This window comes from Aureobasidium pullulans (genome assembly GCF_000721785.1).
Source record: "Aureobasidium pullulans EXF-150 unplaced genomic scaffold scaffold_10, whole genome shotgun sequence".
Lineage (NCBI taxonomy): Eukaryota > Fungi > Ascomycota > Dothideomycetes > Dothideales > Saccotheciaceae > Aureobasidium > Aureobasidium pullulans.
Genome location: NW_021941030.1, coordinates 1,081,015 through 1,106,920, shown reverse-complemented (window position 1 = coordinate 1,106,920; position 25,906 = coordinate 1,081,015). Strand labels below are relative to the sequence as shown.

The window sequence follows — 25,906 nt, the reverse complement described above, 5'->3', positions numbered from 1 at the left end:
GAGATCTGCGTCGGTGGCTTGCTCGTCCCTTGCAGCACCCCACGTTCGCATGGCGGGGTCAATTTATCCATGCAACGATAGGGTTACTTGCAGCTTCCAAGCACCGCCATCGAAGATGAGTTGCATGTACAGGTAATATCCTTCATGTAAAAGACACGCGTGACTGTGTGCCACAATATAATCTGTTCATTGTATTGCTGCAGTACTTGAGTCTTGGTGATGCATGTGCAAAAAGCTGTGCACGACGCGACCCATAACTTAGCCGAGGTCGAAGTTCTGATCAACCCTGCGGAATGATCCGCTTTTCGTGTACTGTACGCGTCACACACATTATTGCGACTGGCAGAATGTCCGCCAACCTCTCGTTCAACATAGATCGTCCACCGTGAAGTCTTTTGTTTTTCTTCATGGCTTCTCCCATCAGAAGTCCACCGCGAGCTCGGTAGACTCGAAGATTCCGACTTAGGAAGACGGTCAAGAGAAGGATGCCGAGCTGGCTTTGTGGGAGAGGGCTGGATGGATCGGGCTGGTCGATCTGGTAGCTCTTCTCTTAGAAACGCTCCCAAACCATTCCTTGATCTTTGCACCACTGCGCTTTCTCAGACTTGATGGTGGTGTAGCCGTGGCGTGCTGATCTGTCACGACGGGTGTAGGTGTTCTGACAAAGTGTCGTCGAAGGACTGTATCCACGCTGCTTAGACGTTCTTTCTCGCTTTCATCTGGGGTTTCCAACGCTGGCTCTGAAGCGGCAGGTGAGATTGAAGTTGGCGATAGCTCTGCGCTGACCGATGTCTCTGGGTCGAGGATGGTTGAGAGGCCTATCTCTGGAGGAGCAGGAAGATCGGGGTCAAGCTTCGTTGGCGAAGAAGGCTCGGTGCTTGAAGAGGTGGGAGTGAGACGGATACTCGGCGGGTAAGAGAGTCTACGGAGCTGAACTGGGTCTGGTAGTTCGTCTGCGACGCTTTCAAGATGGTCGTCGGCGTCGAGGTACGAGTCGTCGCTGCTGTATCTCTCGGATCGCTGGTCTGAGCGACGGGCTTTGACATGGGGACCGCCTCGGACATGATAGCGGAAGGTGGCGTACGGCTGGTCGACAGCATCCATGAGGGCGTACTGATAGAAGTTTTGAGGATGGTGTTCCTTGAGGCGGCCCCAGTTGAGAAGATCGAAGCCCGTCTCGCCAGGAGGAGGCATGTCGTCGAATTGCCTACAGGCCTGGCGTCTGCCTCTTGCGCGGTATGCCAGGACATCAAAGTCTTGGTCGTCTCCGGTAGGGCGGAAGAAGAAAGCGCGCTTGTCGACAGTACGCCAACCGCCATTGTCCTCTCCACGGAAGAAGGCCCACATTGTCTTGCCCTTCCATTCATCTTTCTCGCCGACTCCCCAGCTGACGACACACTCGCCGTCGAGAAGTAGCTTGAAGAACATGTACTTTGTCGGGGCATGAGCAGGTGCGAGCATGGCTGGGTTGATTGTGTAGGATAACCAGAACTGCGAGGCAAGAAACGAGGGGACATAGATGGCGACTGATCGCTCATCAGAAGTCGAGGCGTCTGCTATGGCCGCCTCTGGAATTGTGTCGGCATCGAATTGTGTTTCCAGCATCAAGACTATGCCCTCGATGGCGGGCATTGTGATCTGTCGCTCTTTGTCCTGTGAGACAACAGTACAGGTAGGTGTGTTGGCCGAAAGATATCAGACTGTTTTGTCTCGGTTGTTTGCTTGTCTTTGTTGTTGTGCCTTCCACTGTTGAGAGCACAATCTTTTATGCCCAGCCCCGATCCAAATCCACATCACAACGCTTGCCATGACCCTTTCCCTTTCCCTTTTGCTCAAGCCCCTTTCTGCTTTTGAAACCCCTCTGCATATTTACGTCCTAGATGCAGCCATACTGCCCATCAACTACAATTCATCCCATCATAACACACCATTAATCATTACACTCACCGGCGCCAAGACTCCTCGAATCATCAGAATAGCTTATACACCAACTTGTGCCAATGACTCCTAATCCAAACCAGTCATTTGATTCGCTTTTCTGAGCCAAATTGCGCGCATTATCATGCTGAAATCTACAACACATCACGCACCAGTCACGTCTGACTCTTCTTCCAGACATCTATATTTTGGATCTTCTGACACCAAGTCTGCACTTTTCTCTCGAAATCTTGCATTCCCACCAACACGTTACAGCAAGCCAACATCCACTTGTACTACCGCTTTCTACATTCTTCCATCAACTTTCTACCTCTTATCAGCACCTTCTTCTCCAACCCCCTTCTCTTCTACCGACAAAGCATCCCGCCTCGCATCATGGCTCCTTCGGCATTGCAAAAGGTCCTCAAGGGTGCCAGAAGACAGCAACAGGCTTTTGGCCCTCGCGCTTGGGCAGCTCCTTTTCCCCATGAGAAGCTCAACGACGAAAAGTCTCGCGTCACAAAGATCATCAAAGTCAGCTCCCATCCTTCCGACCTCTTCCAGAAGGTCCACAGCATCAACAAGAAGTTTGAGCAGTCAAGCTCCAAACTGCAAACCAAGACAACTACCGCCGAGTCCGAGGTTGCTGAGCAGTCAACCACCCTCCCAGCTCAGGAGACTCCCATCATGTCTGGACTCGAGGTCCAGCACAAGTCAGCACTCGAGTGCGCACTCGGGGACAAAGCAAACATGCCTCCATGCATGGCCCCTGAGCAAGACTCCGTGACCGCAATCAAAGTCACCACCGAGCCTACCACCAACCCTGCTGTCCCCGAACGTACCTCCAAACGCGTCACCAAGCGCAACACCAAGCGCAACACCAAACGCGCCGCCGAACCCATGGCCGGTTTCAAGCCGCTGCCTCGCGACTCTCACTCGCCACTAACCAACCTCGCTCCTATGGCACCCATGGGCCACAAGAAGAACAGCAGTGCCGTCAAAACACCACAACACATCAAGAGTAGCTCCAGCTCCCTGACTAGCATAAATGGAGTCCACCTTCTCCTGGCCGTCATCCCCATCGACCACTATGCCCTCTGGATCGAGGACTGGGAAAATTTCCTCACCCTTTCCAAAGATCACATCTCTGCCTACTACTCCAGCATCCAAAGACAGTTCGACTCTGCTGGCTGGCAGGTTTACGCCGACTGTGAGAATAAGACTCTTGCCGATTTGCTTAAGAACAAGGTCATTGACGAAGAAGTCTTTGGCAAGAAGTTGATTTGCAGATACATCTAAGGGGAATCAAGATTTTGACACACGTCATGGGATATCAGGGGGGTTTACTACATGGTTTTGGGATATCGGAATTTGGAGTTTGGAGTTTGGATTTGTTTTGACATGGGCACCATACATATACCCGCATTGTCTTTGGAGTTTGGGTGACATATACCCTACATTGTTCTTTGGTTTTTGACTTGATACCCTTTGATGTATACCAGAATCATCTTCTCGTCTACCTCTCCTGCTTTTGCACTTGACAATATTCATAACTGCTTGAAATCACGTCTGCCTACGTTCACGTGCCTGCGTGATTGACGGCTGCCTATTTTACGTGTAGAAGACACCTGTGGTCTTTCATGAGTCTAATAATTCAACGAGAATCAACGCAAAGGACATCACGTGTGAATCATCAACATCCGTAGTGGGAAAGGAGAAAGAGTAGGAGGACAAAATGTGAGACATTCCTCATTCCAGCTCTTATCTCAACACCTTGCATGGAGTTTGAACTCAGACTTCTTTGCTTATGGTTATGCTTTGTTGTGAGATCATTGCTTGCTTCTCAATTATGCCTGTGGTATCGACAAAAGTGATGATCACGTCTGCGAACGGTATAGCGAGATGAGAAAGGGTCATGTGTCCGGTGAGGTGAATATTTATGTCGTTGCGTCTCCTCAGTGTGTTATAAAGGGGCCAGCAACATTGAAAGTGATGATTCGTTTACGAACCTGGTCCTTTTACCGGTTAAATTCGTATATCCCCGTCCTCAAAGAGACGAGTATGTTTGCTATTATGCTTTCTATCATGCTTTCGAACATGGTTGACAAACCATGCCATCCTGAGAGCGTTGTGAGTATGTGTCTGTTCATCCACCTGGACTCTGGTGATGTCGCTAGACAAGCTCCTTGGTTGCGAGAGGGTATGAAGACATCGGACGAGTGCAGGACGCCAGGCTCCTCCTCCCAAGAAAAGACTCTGGTCTTTGTGAGCGTTGTTCTGATCCCATGGTTCGACTGAGCGATATGTTTGAATGGTGACTTGCGACAGGCAATTCTCCATAGTGCTCATGGCTCGGCCGAAGGAAAGCGGTTGAGGATCGGCGTAGATACTAGTCATTTGGCGATACCATAGTGATGAATATGGCATTGAAGCGAGCATTGGGAACAGTAGCTAGTGTCAGTATCATAGTGCCATGCATACATCAAGCATAGAAGTATATGCTGTTGTGTAAGGACGTCTATAGATAAAGCCGCTTTGAGCCGAGCTTCACGACACACCATCTTTGCATTTCAGTAACCACATCAAAGACCAAAAGTATACACTCTAATAGAGTCTTGAGAGAGTCTATGATTGCCGATGTCCTTCAAACACCGACATAACAACCCCGGACCGTGATCGCGTTTCATGCCCCGTAACGACATCCGGTCCAGCCTAACCCCTGTCAAGCACCACCCCCCTCGACACGACCAACCCCATGGGTCAACGCTAAAGCTGCCGCTTGCTCTTGTATGCGGAGAGAAGTACGTGAACCAAGAGTACACGGTAGCCCGGCACGCTGATTGCAAGAAAGATATGCTACCGCCTTTTGCCAATGCCGACGCTATGCGCGAGGGTCCCTGAGCTTCACCACCAACAATCTTGACGACAACTCGGATGTATCGCGTATGTTTCTGTTAAGCCGACAGAAACAGTGGCCGGATGCTGGGGAAGATAAGAAGAGCTTGTACTTGGAGACGATCTTTTGACTAAAACGAGTGATTGTACGTTCATGGTGACGGTGGTGGAAGGAGATCTGTGTTCGCAAGATAGGAAGGGCGGCGGCGGGGGCGGCCTTGTCATTTTTAGATGCACCGCCTGCTAGTGGGTGCAACAGAGGGTCCTTTGATAGGTCCAGTCTCGGTGTGAAGTCATGGCTGCTTTGTGTCTGTTGAGGACTTGTTCCATCACCTTCGTCAGGGGGTCCTGTGTGGCTTGCGTCTAGATCATGTATGAGGCACCGCGTTCTGAGAGCTCAATTGGCAGCGCTGCAATAGCAGTCGCTCTGGATCCCAGCCTCGTGGGTTTAGTTGATGCCGGTGACGGTTTAGTGATGCCAGATATGCAGACTGCAGCTTTTATGCAGATCCTTCGGATAGAATTTCCCGTGCGTGCTTGTCCTGAGTAAGGCAGCCCATGATATCTCGGATGTGTGAGAGACGGCCAAGATGAAGGTGTCTCCATGGCATTCGGATGACTTGAAAAAGGTTGAGACGGATTGACGCCAGGCTTTCGCTCGTTCTCTCACCAGGCAAAACAGAGGCCTGCGCAGCCGTCTCTCTCCAGGCAGTCGCGATCAAAGCAGCTTCCCGTCAGGCATTTAGACGATGTAGCCTAGCAACGTCCACAGCGGCTTCCTTCGTGGCGTAGCGATGAGACTCCCGAACCAGTCCTAGAGCAGGTATTATCCTGGCCAACTTCAAAGTCTCTTGACTCGCTGATTAGGCTGATCTTCATCTGCAGCGGCGAGATGTTGATGGAAATGGCTTGGGTTAATGGATCAACATTTCTCTTTCTGACGTCTGTTTAGCGGACGCACAAAGTGGCCTGAGAACGACAGCCAGACAGAGTCCTTCGATGCTTCCCCTCTTTTTGTTGCTGCCGAACTCCTCAATCCTGACATCAGAGTTTGCACCTTCGGACCTTGTTTTGCGAAGCCTCTTTCTGGATTTGAAGTGCGAGACTTTTCTGGGAACTATGGAAATCTTAGCAATGTTCAATTAAGACATGGACGAAATGGAAATCGTAAAGATGAAGGGAGAATATTGTAAGACGATCATTGTAAAATTCTTTTCGTCATAGGTATCTATCAAAATGTATAGGAGTTCATCAAAAATGCAGTTAAAAAGCAAGATTCATAGCATACAAGCATCCAGTGCTCGTTGCTTAAGAGTTGTCCGCGCAAGACCAAGAGTGGCCGCTAGAGTCCTTGGCCAGCTCAGTACCTGAGGCGTACAGACCGACAACGCAGATGATGATACCCAACAGTACCAAAATAACGTTGCAGCAGAAAAGGAAGATCTTCTTGGGGCTGCTGAACCAAGTGCCCTTGGCGATATAGAGCCACATGATGCCAGGAAGACCGTAGCTGAACCATGAGGCGAAAAGAGCAGCGACGAATCCAAGCAAGTTGCTGAAGTTGGGAATGGACTCGGCGAGGATCCATGCGACGAACCAGATACCAAAGATGATGGCGAACCAGGAAGAAGTGGCAACAACACCACGGCTGTGAAGGTGCTTGGTACCGGCGAAGAGACGGATGTAGATGTACTTGGCAGTAACGTGACCGAAGATGACACCGGCAATAATAATGGTGGGCAGAGCGATACCCCAGGCGATCTTCGAGACAAGAGGAGAAGCACTGCTCAGAGCGGGACTGGTAACCATGTCACCAGCGAAGTAATAGATGACAACAGCAGCGACCAGGTAAAGCGAAGTGTCAACGCACTGAAGAGTAATCAGAGCCTTGGGGTAGTCCTTGGGGTCACGGAGTTCGCTGATAAAGCTCAACCATGCAGCATGTCCACCGTAAGCGAAGACGATGTTGGAGACGCTGTTGAAGGCAGTAGGGAAGTTGGGGTGTGCAGTGTCGACGAGGTTACGTCCTTCAATGGGGTTGATGCCCAGAGCGATCATGGTGATCATGACGGCTGCAAGGATGGAGATGAAGGAGGCGATAGCCAAGAACGACACGTTCTTCATTGTGCGAGGAATGGTTAAGAGGGTGAAAAGAACCAATCCAACAACACCGAAGACGATGCTGCAGGTTCCGTGGTTGGTAAGAGTGTTCATGGCGATGATGAATGTCAAGACGTGAGAAGCCATGCCTATATTTTGGTCAGCTTGATGGAAATCGTATCGCGCACGAGAAGAACTTACAGAAGACACAGAAAGTAACGTAGGCGAAACCGAACAACTCGCGTCCGAATTTTCCCATAAGAATCTGACCAACATCACCGAAGGAAGCGACCTGAGGGTACTTCATGCGGAACTGCCAAAGAGTGTAACCGGAGTAGGTGGTGATGATACCCATCAGGAGGATGGCGATGATACCACCGACCAGACCGATGGTCTTCAAGACAGCAGGCAAAGACAAGATACCAAGGGAGATGTTCTCGGCGATCATGATCATGGCACCTTGCCACCAGGTCATGGTCTTGTACTGAATATCGGCACCATCCTCGTTACCAAAGACGTCCAGCACTTCGGTTTCCTTCATGGTAGTGTTAGATTCCTCATCGTCGGCAATAGGGACTGAGCCAATAGCTCCGAAATCATCAACCCTTTTTTCCTGGTCGTATTGAGGTGGGTGACCAATAGGTGTGGGCATCTCGTTGTGATGCATGGTGAAGGAAGAGAAGGCGTGAACCGGATAATGTGTCAAGTCTGGTGAGCCTCAATAGGATCCGACCGGATATAAAGAGTGGCGTGCCTGGCTGCTGAATATCCCCACAGAAGCGTGACAGTTGTAAGAATAACCAGAGATGGAGAGGAAGAGGGTAGAGGGCACAGAACGGAGGGGCAGGTAGTTAAATAGTGGTTGGGGTAGAGATGACTAGTACGGCAGATCACCAAGCAAGACGGTTGTCCCTACGTAAAAATTTGCTCCTGTCGTTTGGTTGTTGGTGGAGGAGAGTGGACGATGCACCAGACGCTACGGCCTTATAACGGAGCCTTTCCCCAGAGTGTTAGGTAAAAAGAATCATGCTCCTGGTTGAGCACGTATGCGTTTAGGTTTCAAGCAACGCACTGGTCTTGATGGATCGACTCGTTGTCGATTTGTATCAAGTAATAAAAATCCTTTCGCACTCAGGACAACGTGGTCCCCAGTTTTTCTGTGCTCATATCTTGGGGACGCATTGTGGAGTCCCCAGAACAGCCAATCTGGACCTGCTTCGAGAACTGCTCGATAGCAAAGCGTCTGGATACCATATCACTTTGCCTCTGAGAAGCGATTTTTCTGTTGTAGGAGTGTCGTCAGAAGTAGCGCGCTACGTATGTGGAGCGGTTTGAGTCAATCGACGCCTCCAAGCTTTGCCAGGCGCTGTGCCTGAGAGCCACAGAAAGAGCCTCCAACCTACACTCCTATCAGTTGGGTAGAAATTCGAATGTGTAAAAGGTTAAGGCTCGGTTCGGGTTCTGGTACATCCGTCGTACGACCCGGCATCAGCTTCCTCGTGCGGATCCTTACCCAATAGCGATGTCGGCAGGGTCTGTTAACCAAAACAAATTCCCGATCGCTTACCAGCGGTTTTGCTCGGTCTTGTGTGCTCAATTCAACGACATACCGTGCACTTCGTACATAAATCGACTTTTATGCCCGCTTGTGTCCTTGTTCGAGAGTTGAAATTTGGATATTCGTGACCAGTTGATTTCCTGGATTTTTTTGGTGGTTCAGATTATTGTGTGCTCGCCACTGTCAGACTGCTCTATTTGTACAACAAAACCAGGCGGCAAAATCTGCCATGAACAGTGCTGCGGCTCATGCGGCCTCGGGCTTCTGACACTGCCAGAGCGTTCCAGTCTCATCTCGACTCTCCTTCGCACGGTCGGACAAGGCGGCGCGCGGCGGCCTTTGAAAACTGAGCGCTTCGGAAGCCTTCCGTCGCAGTTGCTTTCTCATCAAATTTGTGCCAAGGGCTCGCCTGGATCTGCCCTGCTGTTGTGGAGTATTCGCTGCCGACCATCTGCGAATGACGTGTGCTGTACAGGGGCGTTCGCTGTTGCTAGGAATTTTCGGATGCGACAAGATAAGCCCGTGAAGATCTAGCAGCGATCTCAATCCTACGCTATTGCTGCTTGATATATGTTGCAGATACATCACGAGATGAAGATAGCAAGCGATAAGTGCGCGTACCACGTGTAAAGATGATCAATGCCATAAGGTATGAGGAACTCGGTCGATCTGATGCAGGTCTGCATGTATTGCATGCCCTTCCCTCGATGCTCTTCACGATTATTACAAAATCGAATTTTACTGGTTTGTGATCGATCCTCCGATGAGCTGTGCTCGAAGTTCTCTGGTTAATGCTGACTGGATAGAAGGGATGTAATTGAGTGAGTGGGTATTGGTTCTGATATACAAAAAGTCTACGGCTATGAACCGAGTACTCTAAAAACGAAAATACAAACGTCCAGATCAAAAACGCCGCTCCAAAATGCGTCTATCATGGCTTGGGTTTGCAGATGAAACGCCCCCGAAATGCTTCCATAGCACAAACCGTTCTTATAATACAAGTTTAAGCGCTTCTTCACGACAACGCCAGCTCGTCCTCGTCGGAACCCATGAGTGGATGTAACTCGAAATACTTGAGGAGCTGCTGGTACATTACAAGCATGGTCCCGCTCTGTACACTCGTCCATACGAAACGAGGGCCCACACCTCTAAAGAGACCAGCAACGCCCTCATGCTTGTAAATGACCTTCAAGCCTGCAATGACATTCTCAGTTTCGAGAGCAACCGCTCCGTGATTCTTTAAAGCAGTCGAGGGACCTCCAGTCGATATGGGCCGTTTGGAATCATGAATCGAAGGGCCATGTCCAGTGGGTCTATGTGTTGTGCTGGCCGGACTGACGGCGGAGGCAGGCTTCGAGGGCTGCGAGGCGGGCGCATGAGCAAACTCGGGGTCCAATTGAGTCTGGATGCGTGTCTTGACCACATCCAGTGGACAAGTGATGACACCTGCCATTCCTCCAGCGCTCGCGCCGGTGAAGATTTCCAGCGGAAGACCGATGTCCTTGCTTCCCATCCAAGCTTTTGCAATGCGTTGCTCTTGCTCGTAAAAGGCGAACTGTAAAGCGGAGAAGGGCAGGTCGCGTGCCAGGGTGGCCGAGTAGCCAGAGAACATCTCCCGCCATCCTTCAACGCGCATGATGGTTCTAAAGGCATCCCAGGTGCCATGGTAGTTGTAGCCGCTGTGGAAGTAGGGGTTGTTGTATCGGCCCTGCAATTGCAGTCTGGTCTTAAGAACCTCGGAAGGGACGTACCAGGGCGAGGCGGCAAGATCGGCGAAGAAGCCTGGATGGGTTGTAAGCATGAAAGGCCATGGAGCTCGATGCAACGGAAGCGGTCTTACCAGAGGTGAAGTAGGCGACTGAGGGATTGACACCAAAGTCGATCATTGCGCGCTTGGAGTATTCGTAGGCGCCGAAGAAGGTCAAAGTACCGGTAAAAGAACCGAGGAAAGCAGGTGTCACGCCTCCGTACAGTCCTCGTACCAGACCCTCCTGGCGCCAGATGGTGCGATAGGTGGAGCCCATGGATGTGTATTTCGGCGGCATATGAGGGTCGCCCTGTTGCCTTGTCTTGACTGTGTCGAGCGAGTGCATGAGCATGTCACCCATCAAACCACCGAGACCTCCTGCCAACATTGCCTAAACTCAGTCAACCCACGCCGTCGTGGCCGTGTCTCGATCCGACTAACATGAATGTACGGCGGTCTGACCGCATCTAAATCCTCCTCGTCCATGATTGACTGCTGCAGCAATCTTTCGGCCTGCTGATTCCGTTGCTGTGTCGCCGCCGCAGTTGGATCATAGTGTGAAATGGTGTCGGACGGGAACAGGTATTCAGCCACGCGGGCTAATACCATGGATGCCTTCGAATGCGCTTCCTTTGCGCTTTTCCGGTTTCGACGAGAAGACCAATTGGAGCAAACGTGGGGAATCGAGAGAGGGTATATTAGTGGGCGTTTGCGGCAAGGTTGATATGGGATGTACAGATTTCTTGTCGTCTTGCATCTGCCTTCTCAACTTTCTTTGAGCCTTCTGCACTCGGCGTCATCTTGCTTGGCGTCGCCTGCACTTCCCGCTTCCGTGCACCGACTCTCCGACGACTACCTTGTCTTGACCGCAGTCTCTCGGAGGCCTTCGTCTTCTGGCTGTCGCCGCATGCTCAAGTGGAAGCTGTACTTCTGCACAGCGTGGGATATTAATGATACCGAATCCCCAGGAAGCTCAGCGCTATAGCACCGAAGCAGATCACATGGTCAGATGGCTCCAACTAATTGTGTGCCAAGACATTTGTTCCTCTGCTTCGGAGTGTTTACTTTACCTCACCGAAGCTGCACAGCTTCCCTACGCGTCTTTGCACACTCGTGTTTTTCCTTTCCATCAAATTGCTCGCGACATACTTTTCTTAAAGCCTCCATCTCACGAGATATCTGATCGCCTTAATTACGCGACGTGTTGCATAAAAACTCCGCATCATGCCTTCCTGGTTGAACACGCATCGCAAAGCCGACCTCGAGGATCTTGCCGGCCAAGCTGGAATTGACGAGTGCGTAGCCCAAACGCGTCCTTTTGTATCATCGTTCTGATCCTTTTAGCGTCTCTGATCTTCGCAAAGTCGAAATCGTCGCTCTTCTTGAAGAAAGATTGACAAATCACGCGTCAGAGTACTCTCAGCTTCCAGTCTTCGAAGGCTACTATGCCCGCAAAGGTTCTCCCACCAAGCGAGAGATGGGTTCCACTCCTGCTGCCGAGCTAGATGTGACAAAATCTGTCACTCGCAGACGCGCCACCCAGATCAAGGGTGAATCAGACGCGTAAGTCATGCTTCATTTTGCAGATAGTCTTCCAAACTCATGATAGTCTATTAGTGAGCCAGTCTCCTCACCCACTGCAGCTACTGGCAGGCGCGCTGCTCGCGCCGCAGTCGTGCGAACTCCGGCCAGAGTTGAGGCTCCCAGGATCGAGGCTGCCATATTCGACGCTCCCAGGATTGAGGAATCAATCTTTGATGCCCCTACAGTTGGAGGCGCAATGATCGAGGATACTTCACTTCTCAGCCCTCCGCGTATGCCATTGCCTCCTTCACCGGCTGTCGTGACAGATGCCATCGAGGAGCAAACTGCTCGTATCTCAGAGGGCGTGAATAAGCTCTGGAACGCGTCGCACATCATGGACATGCTCTACGATGCTCGTGTTGGTTTGTCTTCTGTCACCGGTGTTCACACCACAATTTTCCTCCTCGAATTTGCCGCCCTCCACTACGCAACCGTTCCGCGTAATTTCGCATTCGATGTTCCAAGTCTATTCGGATTCCCCGGCTTTGCGGTGTTCTTACCTGATCTGTTTGTGTTGCTTACTCATCACTACTGGGCTCCTTCTTTGCTGTGGGCTACCATGAACTTCTGGGCCCCACTTGCCATGGGCTGGTTGTTCAACCTCTCTCTTAAGCTTAAGAAGAAGGATGGGTACGAAGACTACAGACCCAAGTACCGCATTGACCCTCTCATGTTTAGTATTGCTAAGGCTCTGATGTCATGGATGGTATATTCTCAAGGCAACAGGCTCTATGGAACCTTCGCCGACGAGACGGTCAAGACTGTCGAAACTGCCATGCCCTATGGCTACAGTGGCAGCATGGTTGCAGCGTACATCGGTATTGCAACAAGCATCTGGGATGGCATCCAGAATAAGAAGTGATCAACAGAGTGTAACTGATGACACTCCCTGGACACAACTCGGACTTGGAGACGTTCGTGTGTTTCTACAGCTCGGAACTTCTTGGTATGGTCATGGAAGGCAGAAGACTGCACACTGGGACATAAAGCAGCGCTAGCACGTTGGTGAATTGAGATCGTTGTTTATATGGTTGTTCAGGAAGATTTGGCTGGCGTTACTCGGATTTTGGGGGGCTACTTCTTCGAGTAGATGGATTGCGCATGTTTGTTTACTGTGGGCTACAACCCTGTACAGCCGTTATTAGCTATCTCTCCATAACACACGATACAATCGAACAAATGCACAATCGACTCAGCGTGGTGATTTTCGAAAAGGTCACGAAGCAGAAGCGGAGGCGGAAAGTTCCGCGTTCGAAAACTTCCAAACGCTTCCATTTCAAGCGCGTTCCGATCAAGGGTCCAGAGAAATAATTGTTGCAAGATTCACAGACCGGAAACACTACAAGTCAGTGACAAACATGGCGGATGCTTTACAGACTTTCTTCCGCGGCTCTCTGCCCGATGAGATTTCGGGATTGTTGGCTGAACGTCTCTCCGACCTTGAATCTGGAGATTTTTCCGCCCTTCTGCAATCCAAGGATGCCCAAGAACTTCTTGGACGCAGTGCAGGCTCAGAGCTGGATGAAACGAAACTGAAAGATTGCGCAACCTGGAATGAGTACGTCTCAATCCGATTGAACCGAATTCTTGCCGCCGACCAGGAGAATGCCATATACAAGCAGGGTATCTTCTTCATCATTGGATATGCCGCGCTGCTCGCTTTCCTGCAATCAAATGCTACCGGTCCACCTCTTCCATTCACACCTTCACAAACCGTCTTACCACAAGAGGTGGCCGAGGATAAGCAACAAGTGACGGTTCTGCGCCGTCAACTCATCGCAAGCCTCGCAGTCGACGGTATTGCAGCTTATCGTTTGACACCAAATATTGAACTTCTTTGCCTGGCAAACGTCATTATCAGTAACCTGGATATCCTCGAGAATATTCCGGTCGCTAGATGGGCCAGACTGAGAGTCACATTTATGCACCAAAGACTTCTATCTGAAGACTGCGGAACTCTGCAGGACAAGATCTTTGTCGATGTTGACGCGATACAAGAGCAATTCTTTGATGTGTCGCCCAAGGGCAAGTCAAAGGTTAGCAATGATGAAGCGAAGGTTGAATTCTTGCTTGAACGTGCCAGTATCGAGACCTTCTATGGCTTGGACAAAAAGGCTAGAGTTGATCTAGACCAGGCGGCAGCTGAACAGGGCTTCCAATTCGCGCTCACTGGTATTTTGGGAAGAAGAACAAAGTTCCAGCAGCATGATGTCAGTCAACTGGTTGTGCTTGCCAAAAGTGCACAGAATACCGAGGATGCCAAGGGCGTGAAGTCTTCCGAAGTTCAGACAGAAGGCGCAAACAGTGGCCCCAAGAATGTGGACCTCAATGATGACACACTTTTAGAGTCCATATCATTCACCGAAAAGCCAACGCTCAACCTAGATGTTCAGACCAAAGAGTCCTTGCCGCCAGCATTAGCGGAACTCGACCCTTCAAACCAGCCCAAGCTACTTCCATTGGATTCCATTATTCTACTCGCCCTTGCTTCCTCCATCACAAACACATCTCCCGCCAATGGTCTTACTAGAGAAGAGACGCTTCCCTATGCTACACGCGTACTGGAGGGTGGCAGCTCGAACTGGCAGGTCTACACACAAGGACTGCTCGTTCGTAGTAGAATGGAGGGCTACCGATCTAGAACCATTGAACGCGGTCTTCTGCAATTACAAGCCGTTGTCGACCAGGTCATTGCAGACACCACTGAAACCCCTGCAGATGGAAACGCTGATGTTACGGCCACAAGCTTCTTGCGCAAAGGCGAAAGCGAGGACTCTGCACCAGCTTCGGAGAGACTGCGATATATCTTCCAGATTGCAGCCCCTACTCGATGGGAGTTGGAGGGTGAACTTGCACAGAGATGGGTTACCTTGGGAGGATTGCGATCAGCACTCGACATCTACGTGCGTCTGGAGATGTGGGCAGAGGCTGCTCTCTGCTACGCTGCCACCGAGAAGGAAGAGACAGCGAAGAAGTTGGTGCGCCGCCAGCTCTTCCACGCAACCAACAATGGTGACGAGGACAATGCCGGCGACGAAGAGACATGGGAGGGTCCTGAAAGACAACCTCCACCAGCTGACGCAGCACGTCTTTACTGTATTATCGGTGACCTTGACCAAGACGCTTCTATGTACGAGAAGGCGTGGGAGGTCTCGGGTCAACGTTATGCTCGCGCCCAACGCTCGCTGGGTCGCATGTACATTGGCCAACGCGACATGCTCAAGGCCGCTGACGCATATGCGAAGAGTTTGCGGGCTAATCAGTTGAATCACGCCTCTTGGTTCGCTATGGGGTGTTGTTTGCTGGAGCTTGCGCAATTTGAGAAGGCCGCTGAAGCCTTTTCTCGCACTGTCCAGCTTGAAGAGACTGATGCAGAAGCATGGAGTAATCTGGCCGCTGCCCTCCTCAAGAATCAGATTCCTACTGCTGACGACGAACCCCCGGCTCCCGCTGTCGAGCTCGCCGAAGACGAAGACGAGTCGATGGCCTCCCAAACCAAGAAGCCTGACCCGCAGCAGAACAAGAAGGACGCTCTTCGTGCACTCAAACGTGCTGCTACTCTCAAACACGATAGCCACCGTATCTGGGAGAACCTCCTCATCGTCGCTGCATCACTATCTCCACCAGACTACGACACAGTGTTGACAGCTCAGCGTCACATCATTGACCTCCGCTCAAAGACCAACGGTGAATCTTGCATCGATGTCGAAATCATGGAGCATATGATTCGCCATGTCATTGCTTTGAACGACGAGTACGATCCCTCAAAGCCCGGTTTCGAACGTCTGCTGGTAGAGATGTTTGACAAGAAGATTGTACCTCTCATCACATCCTCTCGCGAGCTGTGGCAATTATACGCTAAGTTGTCTCTTTGGCGTAAGAAGCCAGCCACTGCATTAGACGCCAACGAGAAGGCTTGGAGAGCAGTGACTAGTCAACCTGGCTGGGAGACCGAGAGCGAGGGTCGCTGGGATGTCATTGTTGATGCCACCGTCGATCTCTGTGATGCATACGAGAGTCTGGGTCAGATGGAGAAGACAGAGGGTATGGCAGCTGGAACTGGTGCATTGGTTGCCAAGGACTGGAAGTTCAAGGCGAGAAGCGCAATCAGGAGTATTATGGGTAAAGGCAAGGACTGCTGGGAAGACACGGAGGGATGGGAGAGGCTGAAGGAGGCATTGGAAGGTTTGCGTGGCTAGTGTATGTGACTTGCGTTTACCTGATGTGGCTGATAAAAAGCGCGTCCAAATGGCAAAATTCAGCAAGCTCAAGTTGAAATGTTTTGCTGACTGAAGCTATGTGAATCTTTATTTAAAGCTAACACTGGGCCAGATAATAGTGTCCGCTGGGAGTCTTCACATTACATGTCCCAGATTGCCTCGTCGTCTTGATCAGTAGACTCACTGTCACTCTCATCTTCAGACCCGTTTTCGCGTTCCAACTCGTAATCACTCTCCTCGAAACCATCATCCTCATCGCTCCATCCAGGTCCGCTGTAGTCACCATCTTCCTCTTCACCCATGAGAAGTCTCTCTCTTCTTGTATGTATCTGGGCGATCAGACCGTCAAACCCGGCACGAACTTCCTCCACGTCATCGCACCATGTGCGTCCGCTGTATGCAATGATAGGAGGCGAGATACTATCGCTGTGGTCGCACATCAAGTTTCTTATCTCGAGGGTTTCCAGCTCAGATCGTGGCGAAGCGGGCGAGAGAGTTTGGTCATGAATGGGTATGGCTCGCCATGGAAGTCGCGATCGTTCCATTCTAGCTGGATACGGATGCTGTATTTCGTGAGGATAAATCGACAGTGAGGCAGGAAATGCTCGCCAAATGGCTTGTTGACCACGTTACAGACTGCTTTGCAGGTCAAACGCAGCAACGCCAACGCCTCCGGCTCGACAGTGTAGGCGATTTGAGTGAGCATCTCATCGGGCATGTCCAGGAGCGTGATGCGGCATTTTGAAGCAGACATCTCGAATGTGTGTCTGATGGTGACAGTGATGAAAATTTGATTTAGCAAATCGTCAAGCGTGGCACTTATAACGTGACAGGGTGCAAGGTTGGTGCGACTAATAATGGAAATCGGTGAAAACTGGGTGGTTGTGGTCAACAAACAGAAGGAACCCGTTTGCGATCGAGTGTCGGGCTTGTCGAACAATGCTGCTGTTCTCGAAAGTCGGTAAACAACAAGCAGCTTTGCTCTTTGAATAACCCATGGGCAACTCCCGCGAGGTTGGAGAGGAGACGCAAATGCTCTAGTCTCCAGCCATTGTCGTGATGTGGCTGACAGAGGACTGTAAAAAGGCACAATTCAATTCATCCCACACCAGTTTGCCAGAGAGAGCCTGCGCCAAGAGGACACACTCAAAAATAGAGTGAAGGATTGCAGTATTCTTATCTCACAATCTTCCTGATTACTTTGTAGAGACTCCTTCCAGCACTCTACTCTTCTCACCAACCCCATCACCAGAATTCAACAAAATAACACAGTAAAACAAAACACATCACCTCAACATGTTATCAAACCCTCCATCCACCGCCGGCCCCATGGAAAGGCCTGACAAGCCGCTTTCGCAGACCGTCCAGCTAGAGCCCAACCTCAAGTTCCGTGTGTTCACACTCTCTCCCCCGGCCCAACTTCGCCAGCTGGAGTGCATTGGTGAAGTGGACACTGCAGCATCCAATGCAGTGTCTCACGTCACTTCTCCAAAGGCCATCATCCCTACCTTTGATATCGCACACGAGAGCGTCAAGCAAGGCGATTTCCACAAGATTCGACTCGAATGTCTTGCTATTCCCGCTACCCAACTACTCGACCTCCTTAAGGGTCAAGGCAAGGTGCTCAAGAAACTTGAGATGGTCAACGTCTACGTCCAGCTGGACTCGTCGGATTGGGACGACGATGACGAGCCATACCCTTTCTTGACCATATTCCTTCACTTGCTCCAAGGCCTCGAAGTGGAAGACCTCCAAATCAAGCATCTGGTTTGCAATACCAGCAAGAGACCCCACTCAAGACAAGTTGCTCTCGACGGACGCGAATGGCGTGGAGTGAAGGGGGTCCGCGACGGATTCGCTGGCTTGATTGAGCAGTTCAGGAAGGAGAGAAAGTCAGAGAACAAGAAGATACAGGACGAAGCCAGTCACAGCAAGGTGCAGTCAAGCTTCATCGAGCAAGAGAGTTGGGATGACGAGTACGGTTTTGGACCCGAGGAGGAAAGTGATGAAGATCCTTACGTCCACGACGATGACGGAGAGTGGCAGATGTAAGAAGCGTGCGGAGAAACGGAATACTCATGCTATCACTGGACGAAGTTAGCATTTGCAAAATACTCGTGCATTCCGATAGCCAGCTGACCGTCGAGGTCTGTCGCTGGAGCACGTACATATCTATGGAATCCAACCCCTGAGTCTCGGCGCCCATGTTGTTCATTGTATTGCATTGTCCTAATCATTTTCGTTATTGGGAAGTATAGCTAGTAACGTGGCGATGAGCTGGGGGGAGACTGCGGGCTTGTCATATGGGAACTGCTGCGGAGTTAGAAAGAGAATAAATTTGCTCCTTCTGATGTGGAAGTATTGTGGTCCTGCTGAAGATTCATGACGTATTGGATGCACGGTGTGTACCATATAAAAGCGTCCTGGCCAAGATTGAGGGTGGTTCTTTCTTCTTATATCTGTAGCAAAAGCTGTATGCTGTTCAAACCAGAACTTTGGGCAAGAGTGATCAGTTGGCGTCTGCCTGGTTACGAAAGTGACCAGGGCTTCAGCAATTAGCAATCCTTGCTTTAGCATTACTTGAGTAGCAGCAGCATTCTATCAGCCAATTGTTACCAGTAATCCACCATCAATCGTATACCAGCAACTATTCATCGGCAATCATATATCATCAATTGCCTACAGGAAGATCCTCTTTTGGCGCTTGTTCACCAGCGAAACTCGATCAACCATTCTCCGAAGAGTCTTCACCCGCCCTTCATCGTATATCAGCCATCAGCCATCATCCAGCCTCAAGCAATTACCCTCCATCGTTCGCCAACAGTGTGCCACCGTTCACCCTGTGTAACAGAACCAAGTGTCAACTACACACTTCCACCTTTTCCATCGAGCCATCGCGATGTGCAAATGGCGTTGTGTCTACCACATGAAGTGCAAACACACGGTTCAAAAGCCTGTTCTCTGCCCTGGAGCCGAAGAACGCGGGGATCTCTGTGAAGACTGGGACGACTTGTCAAATGATGTCGAGAGTGCCAATCGCAATAACCGCCCGTACACACCCGTGAATGCTACGGAACGTTGTCCCGAGTGTACTCTTCTCAGAAAGACCAAGAGGGCAGACAAGAGGAGGCAAAGGAAGAAGAAGAAGGATGACAAAGACAAGAGAGATAAAGAAAGCAAGGAGATGAAAACTGGATCTGGAACAGGGTTAGGTGTTGCCAGCGGGCTCGAGAAGCAAGTGGAAGGGGAAAAGGCTGTATAATCTGCGTTCGCGTCAAGCAGAGAGGCCGTCAATGGCTATGAATTTGGGGAATGATGACTCTGAGAGTTAGGCGAAAGGTTATGTTATGCTCAAGGTTGAGTGTTCTTTGTCGGGGAGTATGTTCTCTCATTACAAACCCACAGAATGGTCAGAAACCATCTTTACAGGTTGATGAGTGGAGGGGCACCCATGCAGTCATTATTAAAAAGGCAGAGTCTCAAACAATGAACACACGGTTTGTTCTTTTGCTTCACGTATATCAACCGTCTCGCCGCCCACGAATCAGTTCTCCGCATCTCACCCCATTGATATCGTCCACAATCATGCCTCACCTCCTGGACCTGCCACCGGAAATCCACTGTCTAGTCGCAGAAGAAGTCGCAATTGGTGATGAGCCTGCTACATGGGATTGCAAAAGCCTCCAGAGTCTCCGCCTTGCTTGCAAAGCCTTGTACGCCGCTTCTGTCGACATCTTCGGTATCGCATTTTTCGTCAAGAGAAATCATGTCGTATCCAGATACAGCATTGGAGAGTTGCTTACGATCACCGAACATCCGGCCTTTGGTCCTTGCGTCCGGAGTGTTCAGATTGAGGTATCTTGCAAAGAATCAGTTGATTCCGAAACGCGCCCTCTGGTCAACAAAGACGTGTTTCTTTGTTCTGGAAGCTTCTGCGGCGTTATGCAGAAGGTCTTTGAAAACATGAAAAATCTCGGCAACTCCGTAGACATTGTCGTGTGTGCTTCTGAGGGTGGCGGTAGCTTCGGTTGGGAGAAACTCGCAGTTGGTAAAGACGCCTTCTACCCCATTTCTCACACTTTGAGGCAGACTCTTGAGGCGGCCGATCTCTCTAAAGTCACGGTTCGAGGCCTAAGCATTGAGTTGAGAGATCGTGAGTATATGAGTTTCTTCGTTGGTCAGGGCGAGGTCGATGCTCTCGAGGAAGCCGTCGCCGAATGCTTGACTGCCAGAATCGATGACAACATCAACTTCAGGTTTGCAGGAGGTGATGATTGCAAAAGCAGCATCTCGTATAAAGCTGACGAGCGGCTGTTGGAGCTACAAGGGGACCACATCCAGCTGGAGGATGATTGTTCGGACTATGTGTTTGACAAATGGATAGCCAAGAGGCCCGTCCGTAGACTGGATATCTCAGACTGCGAGCTCTACGGCACAGGGGAGGAGATTATGGCCAGGTATCTCAGGCCATTTGCAGATCTGCAGGAGATCAGATTTGACCGCGTATTGTTGGACAAGGACCCTGACTGGAGCGCGATACTGAACTACCTTGCGGACCATCACGATCTAGTGCGCTGCAGTCTCAGTAAACTGGAATGCTGGATAGACGCAGCTATCAGAGGTCAAAACGTGGCCGATTTACCTGGCGGATGTGCTACATTTGTTGCTGAAGGGGAAGCAATGGCCGCTGGTCTTCCCGAGATTGCTATCCTTTCCAAGAAGAGTGCTGCAACTTCTAAACTTTGATGATCGTACGGTGGACATACATCAATGATGGCGATGGCAGGGTTTGGGAGGGTAGTGACGGAGACAGTGCAAAGACCTCAGGCAATCCATCTCCAGCCTGTATTGAATATTAGCCACTATACAATCTCTGAACCCATGCATTGCCCAATACCATAATTCTTGTACATCAACTAGTGTTCAGAGAAGACCATGATACATTATCCTGTGCACAAAATATTGTGTGTATACCTAAGGAGTGGCTGAACTCCAAGCAGAACCGATTGCGGAGTGACATCTGTCCAACCAGAAACTGTGAGTTGGGCCAAACAAGAGGCGCTCTCCAACTCTCTCAATAAAAAAGTCTGTAGCATCAATTGATAGGTGAATAGAGCACAGTGAACATCCGCATGGAGTAGGAGACGCGACGAGCTTTGGCGGTCGTCCCATGGTAGATCAGCAGTTTCTGTACTTAAGCTCGATACAGCCCTGTATCAAACCAGCGGTGGTGATGAAGAAGCCCAACAAGTTGCAGTAATATGACAAAGCAACGTGCTGTCAGACGCGTGTGCATGGTTTGGCTAGAGCTCATGATTTATTGGATCTGATAAAAAATTGTGGAAGCTCTGACGATCAAGGAAATTTTTGCCGAGGTCGACTCAACTTCGCTCTGCCCCCAGCAGCAGCGTCTCTCGACATTTCCTCCATGACTGCCCTGAACGAATGCTTTGTGTCTACCGGCTGATTTCCCAGGCGTTTGTTTTGTCATCAAAGACTGCTGCTTCCTGCAATGCCACCATGCATGCCGACTCGAATTGAGAAGCCGCGCCTCAGTCCCGGTACACCAAATATGAGACACCCGTTGAGATGAGGATCTCCGGATCTATCCCCAGATAAACGTTGATCAACCTGGTCAATCAATCGGCCATCAGTATGTAGGCTGATTACCAGCCAGTCGCTCTGCGGTACCGGGAGAAGCGATGATGTGCTCTCAAAAATTTCCCTCACTCCGAGTATAAAATGCAGAAGCTTTCCCTTATCAGATCAGATCGATTTTTGATCTTGTCAAATCAATCTGCATCTCCTGGAATCTCGTATCATGCATCTATTGTCCTTGGCCTGCACGGCCACCTCTTTGCTCTCATTACTACCATCATCGGTACTAGCTCGCTCTCCGAAGTCTGCCAAGTACGAGAGGATCCAGCATGAGCGTCGCATCGAGATGTTTGCTGCTCAGAAGGAGCAACAACAAGATCAAAGGCTTCAAAAGCGTGCGAATCATGCTTACTTGACGAATAACACAGCACCTTTTGCGGTCAATGGGTCTGGGTTACCTGAAGTTGACTTTGACATCGGAGAGAGTTATGCCGGATCAATGCCAATAGGAAACAGTACAACCGACAGTCTTTTCTTCTGGTTCGTACCGACCACAAATCCATTGGCCAGCGATGAGATTGTGATCTGGCTCAATGGTGGGCCTGGATGCTCGAGTTTGGATGGCTTCTTTCACGAAAACGGTCCTGTCAACTGGGCTTCTGGTACATACCGTCCTGTCAGAAACACATATTCCTGGTCGAACCTGACCAATGTTATTTGGATCGACCAACCTATTTCGACTGGCTTCAGTACGGGAAATGCTACTGCGACCAATGAGGATATTGTAGCAACACAGTTTCTAGGCTTTTGGCGTAACTTCATGGACGCATTCGACCTCAAAGGACGCAAAATCTACATCACAGGAGAGTCGTATGCCGGCATGTACACACCTTACATCGCTTCTGCTATGCTCAAGCACAACGACACAAGTTACTACAACGTGAACGGACTCATGGTTTATGATCCATCAATTGGCTACGACGGTGTCATCTCTCAGGCACCCGCCCTCTCTTTTGTGGACCAAAACCGCAACTTCTTTCCCCTCAACGACACCATCAACGCTCAAGTGAACAACATTTCCGAATCATGCGGCCTCAACACCTTCATGGAAACAGCTATGACCTTCCCTCCCACAGGACCTCTTCCCCCGCCTCCCTCCACCTACGAAGAAGTCTACGACTACGATAATTGCGACATTTACGATATCCTGTTCACCGCCATTTTTGAAATCAACCCCTGCTTCGACATCTACCAGCTAGGTCAACAATGTCCCCTACTCTGGGACTCCCTCGGCTTCCCCTACTCCTACGATCAGTTTTACCTCCCCGATGGTTATTCTCAACCCTATTTCAACCGCACGGATGTCAAGAAAGCCATCCACGCTCCCCTAGATGTAGATTGGGAATTCTGTCTCCCTGGCGAAGAAAATCCTTTCGTCGGTGACGACTCTGATACTTCGCCACCCTCTGGCTTGCAAGATGGACCTCTACAACATGTCATTGAAAGCACCAACAACGTCATCATCGGCCATGGAACTCTTGATTTCGTCCTTTTCGCCAACGGCACTCTTGCTACTCTGCAGAATTTGACTTGGAATGGCGTACAAGGATTCAGCGAATACCCAAAGAACCCATTCTATGTTCCTTACCATGATCATCCTATGGATAGTATGGCTGGCGCTGGTATTTTCGGTTCTTGGGTCGAGGAACGAGGCTTGACTTTTGTGCTTACGCAATTGGCTGGACACTTTTTGCCCCAGGGCGCGCCGTCTGCTGCGTATAGGCATCTGGAAAAGTTGCTTGGTAGGATTGAGGATTTGTCGGAGGTATCGCCGTATACTACGCAGAGGAATGTTACTCAACCTGAAACAATCTTGGGCAATGGAACTGCGTGGGGGAAGAGAGAGATTGATGGTATTGTGAGACGTGGTCAGGTAGAGCTCAAAGCATAGGAATATGAAGTAGAAGAATTGTCTTGACGATATGCGTGTATTTTGAAGTATACAAATTTACAGAGGCTTCAAATTCTATATGCTCCCATCTCAAACTCTGACATGCGCGTATGCACGCTCCTCTCCTCGAGCATGGTGATTGCTCGAACACCCTAGTACAAAGGTAACTTGTATGCATCAAAGTCATACATCCAAGTGTTGATGCTAGCCTGATCGTACTCGCAAACAAGCTCGGTACCATTGTTCTTGTACATAGGACGCAAAGGCCAGCTGCACAATTGCCAATTGGGCCGTTGGCTTGTAGAGTGTTGGTTGAGCAGTGGGCAGCGCCGGGCACAAGATAGAGTCTGTACCAGTCGTTCATGGCGGCGACACTGTTGTTGTAGGACTGCTTGGGGTACATTGTCTTGCGAACGGATTCGTAGAAGTGGACGGACGAGCCGGTGGGGATGGAGTCGTCTTGTTCGCCGTGGACGGTGAGAATCTTACCACCGCCGCCGCGGAAGGCTGAGAGGTCGGGGTTGGTGGTCTGGAGAACATCTTCGTACATGTACCAGCCTTGAATCATCCACTCCTTGACAGTGTCGTAGGTGACGTTTGCGAGAGTGTCGAGGTTGGAGGCTTCGACCAGGTTGATGAAGCGAGCGATCCATTCACCGCCAGTAGAGGCGATGTCAAGCTCCCAAGCGCCGGTGTTGGTGTTGTAGGTAGTAGAGGCGTCTTCGAACGAAGCGCCGATCTGGTAATTGATGTAGGCACGACGACCCTCCGAGTCATGAAGACCATTGAGAATGGTGCGAACGAGCTCAACGCCTTGTGCGGAAACAGTGCCGTTCTGCTCGGGCTCATAGCTGGTGCTGCCCATAATCTGTCTCTTGCGCTTACTGCCGAAGCCGAAGCCAAGACTGGAAGCTTGTGTGGCGTCACAGTGGTATGGCTTTCCAATAGTAGAGTTGAGATCGAAGTGAATCTGGCACAGGTCAGAACGAGCGATGACACCGTCGGTCTTGCCGTCAAGAGGGTCACAGAAAGCGATCGTCTCGTTGACAATCTTCTGGAGCTCGCAAGGAGGAGGATAGTAATCGAGAGTCTGCTCAACGACATTGGCGAACAGATGGTTGGCTTGCTGCTGACCGTAGCGGATGGCAGGTGCTCCAATAATGGCACCATCGAAAGCGTCGCTGAAGCGCTGGACCTGACTCCAACCATCACGACCGCCCTCGGAGCAACCCTGATAGTAGGTGTAGACCTTTTCCTTGGTGTCGAAGAAGTTTGCGGTGAACTCGCGACCGATGACAGTCAGCTCTCTTATACCCTTGTATCCGAACATGTAGAGAGCGTCGTAGTCAAGAGTGCCGTTTGCGTAGAGCGAGACAGTGTCGTAGTTGGTGGTGAAATCTCCAAAGCCAGCATCGGTGATACCTGCTGCTGCACCGTAGATGATGCCACCCGGGAGTGAGTTTGAGCCTGAGTTGATGGCAAAACCACCACCTCCAGTGCTCATCCATCTGTTTTTGAAATTGCTTGGGCTAGGGAGCCAGTACTCCTGAAGCACTCTGTCATCTTTTCCGGCATGACCATAGGCGAAGGTGACGTTGCAGTAGTTGAAGGTGCTGTCAGGGAAGAAGGTCTGGCCACTGACCGAGGTGTTGTAGACGGCGTTGGCGGTGACAGAGGAGGGATAAAAGAGGTAGGTTCCGTTCTCAGGGAGCGAGTTGCGAACGTGAGCAGCGGTGCAGACTTGGTCCAGCGACGCAGCCTGAGCAATGGCGGCTGTGGCCGAAGCGGCCAGAATGGAGTTGCGCATGTCTTGACAACGACAGGTCTTGCAGGAAAGAGGTACGGATCAGTGGCTGGTTGCAACTGCTGTCGGAGGATGGATCCGTCATATATACTGCTGCCCTCGTATTTACACCGTCAGTCCACGTCATGGCGCTGGCTGATGATGTGTCTCCGAGTCTGCTGGCGTGTGTCATGTATATCTGTCTTACGCGGTGAGGGCTTGTTCACAAGTGAGTTTGCCTTTGCGGAAGGCCCTACAGCGCGCCTTGGCCAACTCTCTACTCCGTACCAATACGATGGTCGATTGTCTTGTTGTGAATGCGCCCTTCGGCAAGCCGCGTCAATCAGGGCTGTCTGGACGCTGTATATAGTATTCATTCTTGAGGAAAGTTCGAAAAGACCGCATGTTGGACTGCTCGGCCGAGTGCTGTCACCATCTCCGTGTTGATCTCGAGGGCTCATGCTTCCAGAAATCGATCATTCTGTAAGCACAGCAACAAGTCAAGCTAGATTGAGTGGCCGGAATAGGTCAAAGATTCAGGACTGCAGCAGAT

The 25,906-nt window shown here is 50.6% G+C and overlaps 12 protein-coding genes across 12 annotated transcripts; 7 read left to right on the top strand and 5 right to left on the bottom strand.

Annotated features, from left to right (window-relative positions):
* Positions 1–390: 390 nt before the first annotated feature.
* On the bottom strand, positions 391–1,780 carry M438DRAFT_346241 (uncharacterized protein). Its single transcript, XM_029905628.1, has one exon. It carries the CDS (start codon positions 1,630–1,632, stop codon positions 475–477), a length of 1,158 nt encoding a protein of 385 aa, XP_029760371.1. The 5' UTR covers positions 1,633–1,780; the 3' UTR covers positions 391–474.
* Positions 1,781–2,313: 533 nt separating this feature from the next.
* On the top strand, positions 2,314–3,259 carry M438DRAFT_320199 (uncharacterized protein; the record flags this gene model as incomplete). The annotated part of the gene is made up of 2 exons (XM_029902867.1): positions 2,314–2,619; positions 2,728–3,259. 2 exons carry the CDS (start codon positions 2,314–2,316, stop codon positions 3,214–3,216), a joined length of 795 nt encoding a protein of 264 aa, XP_029760370.1. The 3' UTR covers positions 3,217–3,259.
* A 2,861-nt stretch (positions 3,260–6,120) lies between these two features.
* M438DRAFT_375115 (uncharacterized protein) lies at positions 6,121–7,453 on the bottom strand (the record flags this gene model as incomplete). The annotated part of the gene is made up of 2 exons (XM_029908551.1): positions 6,121–7,061; positions 7,114–7,453. The coding sequence occupies 2 exons, from the start codon at positions 7,451–7,453 to the stop codon at positions 6,121–6,123; spliced, it is 1,281 nt and encodes a 426-aa protein (XP_029760369.1).
* A 1,931-nt stretch (positions 7,454–9,384) lies between these two features.
* On the bottom strand, positions 9,385–11,133 carry M438DRAFT_346239 (mitochondrial carrier protein-like protein). Its single transcript, XM_029905627.1, has 3 exons — positions 10,659–11,133; positions 10,311–10,608; positions 9,385–10,252 (listed from the first exon to the last, which is right to left on the bottom strand). The coding sequence occupies exons 1-3, from the start codon at positions 10,824–10,826 to the stop codon at positions 9,486–9,488; spliced, it is 1,233 nt and encodes a 410-aa protein (XP_029760368.1). The 5' UTR covers positions 10,827–11,133; the 3' UTR covers positions 9,385–9,485.
* On the top strand, positions 11,131–12,999 carry M438DRAFT_346238 (uncharacterized protein). Its single transcript, XM_029905626.1, has 3 exons — positions 11,131–11,512; positions 11,562–11,780; positions 11,835–12,999. The coding sequence occupies exons 1-3, from the start codon at positions 11,442–11,444 to the stop codon at positions 12,661–12,663; spliced, it is 1,119 nt and encodes a 372-aa protein (XP_029760367.1). The 5' UTR covers positions 11,131–11,441; the 3' UTR covers positions 12,664–12,999.
* Positions 13,000–13,159: 160 nt separating this feature from the next.
* On the top strand, positions 13,160–16,000 carry M438DRAFT_335884 (TPR-like protein; the record flags this gene model as incomplete). Its single annotated transcript, XM_029903843.1, has 1 exon — positions 13,160–16,000. One exon carries the CDS (start codon positions 13,160–13,162, stop codon positions 15,998–16,000), a length of 2,841 nt encoding a protein of 946 aa, XP_029760366.1.
* A 161-nt stretch (positions 16,001–16,161) lies between these two features.
* On the bottom strand, positions 16,162–16,775 carry M438DRAFT_355974 (uncharacterized protein; the record flags this gene model as incomplete). Its single annotated transcript, XM_029907072.1, has 2 exons — positions 16,162–16,584; positions 16,659–16,775. 2 exons carry the CDS (start codon positions 16,773–16,775, stop codon positions 16,162–16,164), a joined length of 540 nt encoding a protein of 179 aa, XP_029760365.1.
* A 448-nt stretch (positions 16,776–17,223) lies between these two features.
* Positions 17,224–18,225, top strand: M438DRAFT_346236 (uncharacterized protein). The gene has a single exon (XM_029905625.1). The coding sequence runs from the start codon at positions 17,351–17,353 to the stop codon at positions 18,071–18,073; it is 723 nt and encodes a 240-aa protein (XP_029760364.1). The 5' UTR covers positions 17,224–17,350; the 3' UTR covers positions 18,074–18,225.
* A 657-nt stretch (positions 18,226–18,882) lies between these two features.
* Positions 18,883–19,283, top strand: M438DRAFT_406233 (uncharacterized protein; the record flags this gene model as incomplete). Its single annotated transcript, XM_029909831.1, has 1 exon — positions 18,883–19,283. The coding sequence occupies exon 1, from the start codon at positions 18,921–18,923 to the stop codon at positions 19,281–19,283; it is 363 nt and encodes a 120-aa protein (XP_029760363.1). The 5' UTR covers positions 18,883–18,920.
* A 288-nt stretch (positions 19,284–19,571) lies between these two features.
* On the top strand, positions 19,572–20,767 carry M438DRAFT_365972 (uncharacterized protein; the record flags this gene model as incomplete). The annotated part of the gene is made up of 1 exon (XM_029907842.1): positions 19,572–20,767. The coding sequence occupies exon 1, from the start codon at positions 19,607–19,609 to the stop codon at positions 20,765–20,767; it is 1,161 nt and encodes a 386-aa protein (XP_029760362.1). The 5' UTR covers positions 19,572–19,606.
* A 962-nt stretch (positions 20,768–21,729) lies between these two features.
* Positions 21,730–23,639, top strand: M438DRAFT_346235 (alpha/beta-hydrolase). Its single transcript, XM_029905624.1, has one exon. The coding sequence runs from the start codon at positions 21,843–21,845 to the stop codon at positions 23,568–23,570; it is 1,728 nt and encodes a 575-aa protein (XP_029760361.1). The 5' UTR covers positions 21,730–21,842; the 3' UTR covers positions 23,571–23,639.
* Positions 23,640–23,660: 21 nt separating this feature from the next.
* M438DRAFT_397674 (tannase and feruloyl esterase) lies at positions 23,661–25,763 on the bottom strand (the record flags this gene model as incomplete). Its single annotated transcript, XM_029909321.1, has 2 exons — positions 23,847–25,763; positions 23,661–23,737 (listed from the first exon to the last, which is right to left on the bottom strand). The coding sequence occupies exons 1-2, from the start codon at positions 25,375–25,377 to the stop codon at positions 23,661–23,663; spliced, it is 1,608 nt and encodes a 535-aa protein (XP_029760360.1). The 5' UTR covers positions 25,378–25,763.
* Positions 25,764–25,906: the final 143 nt, after the last annotated feature.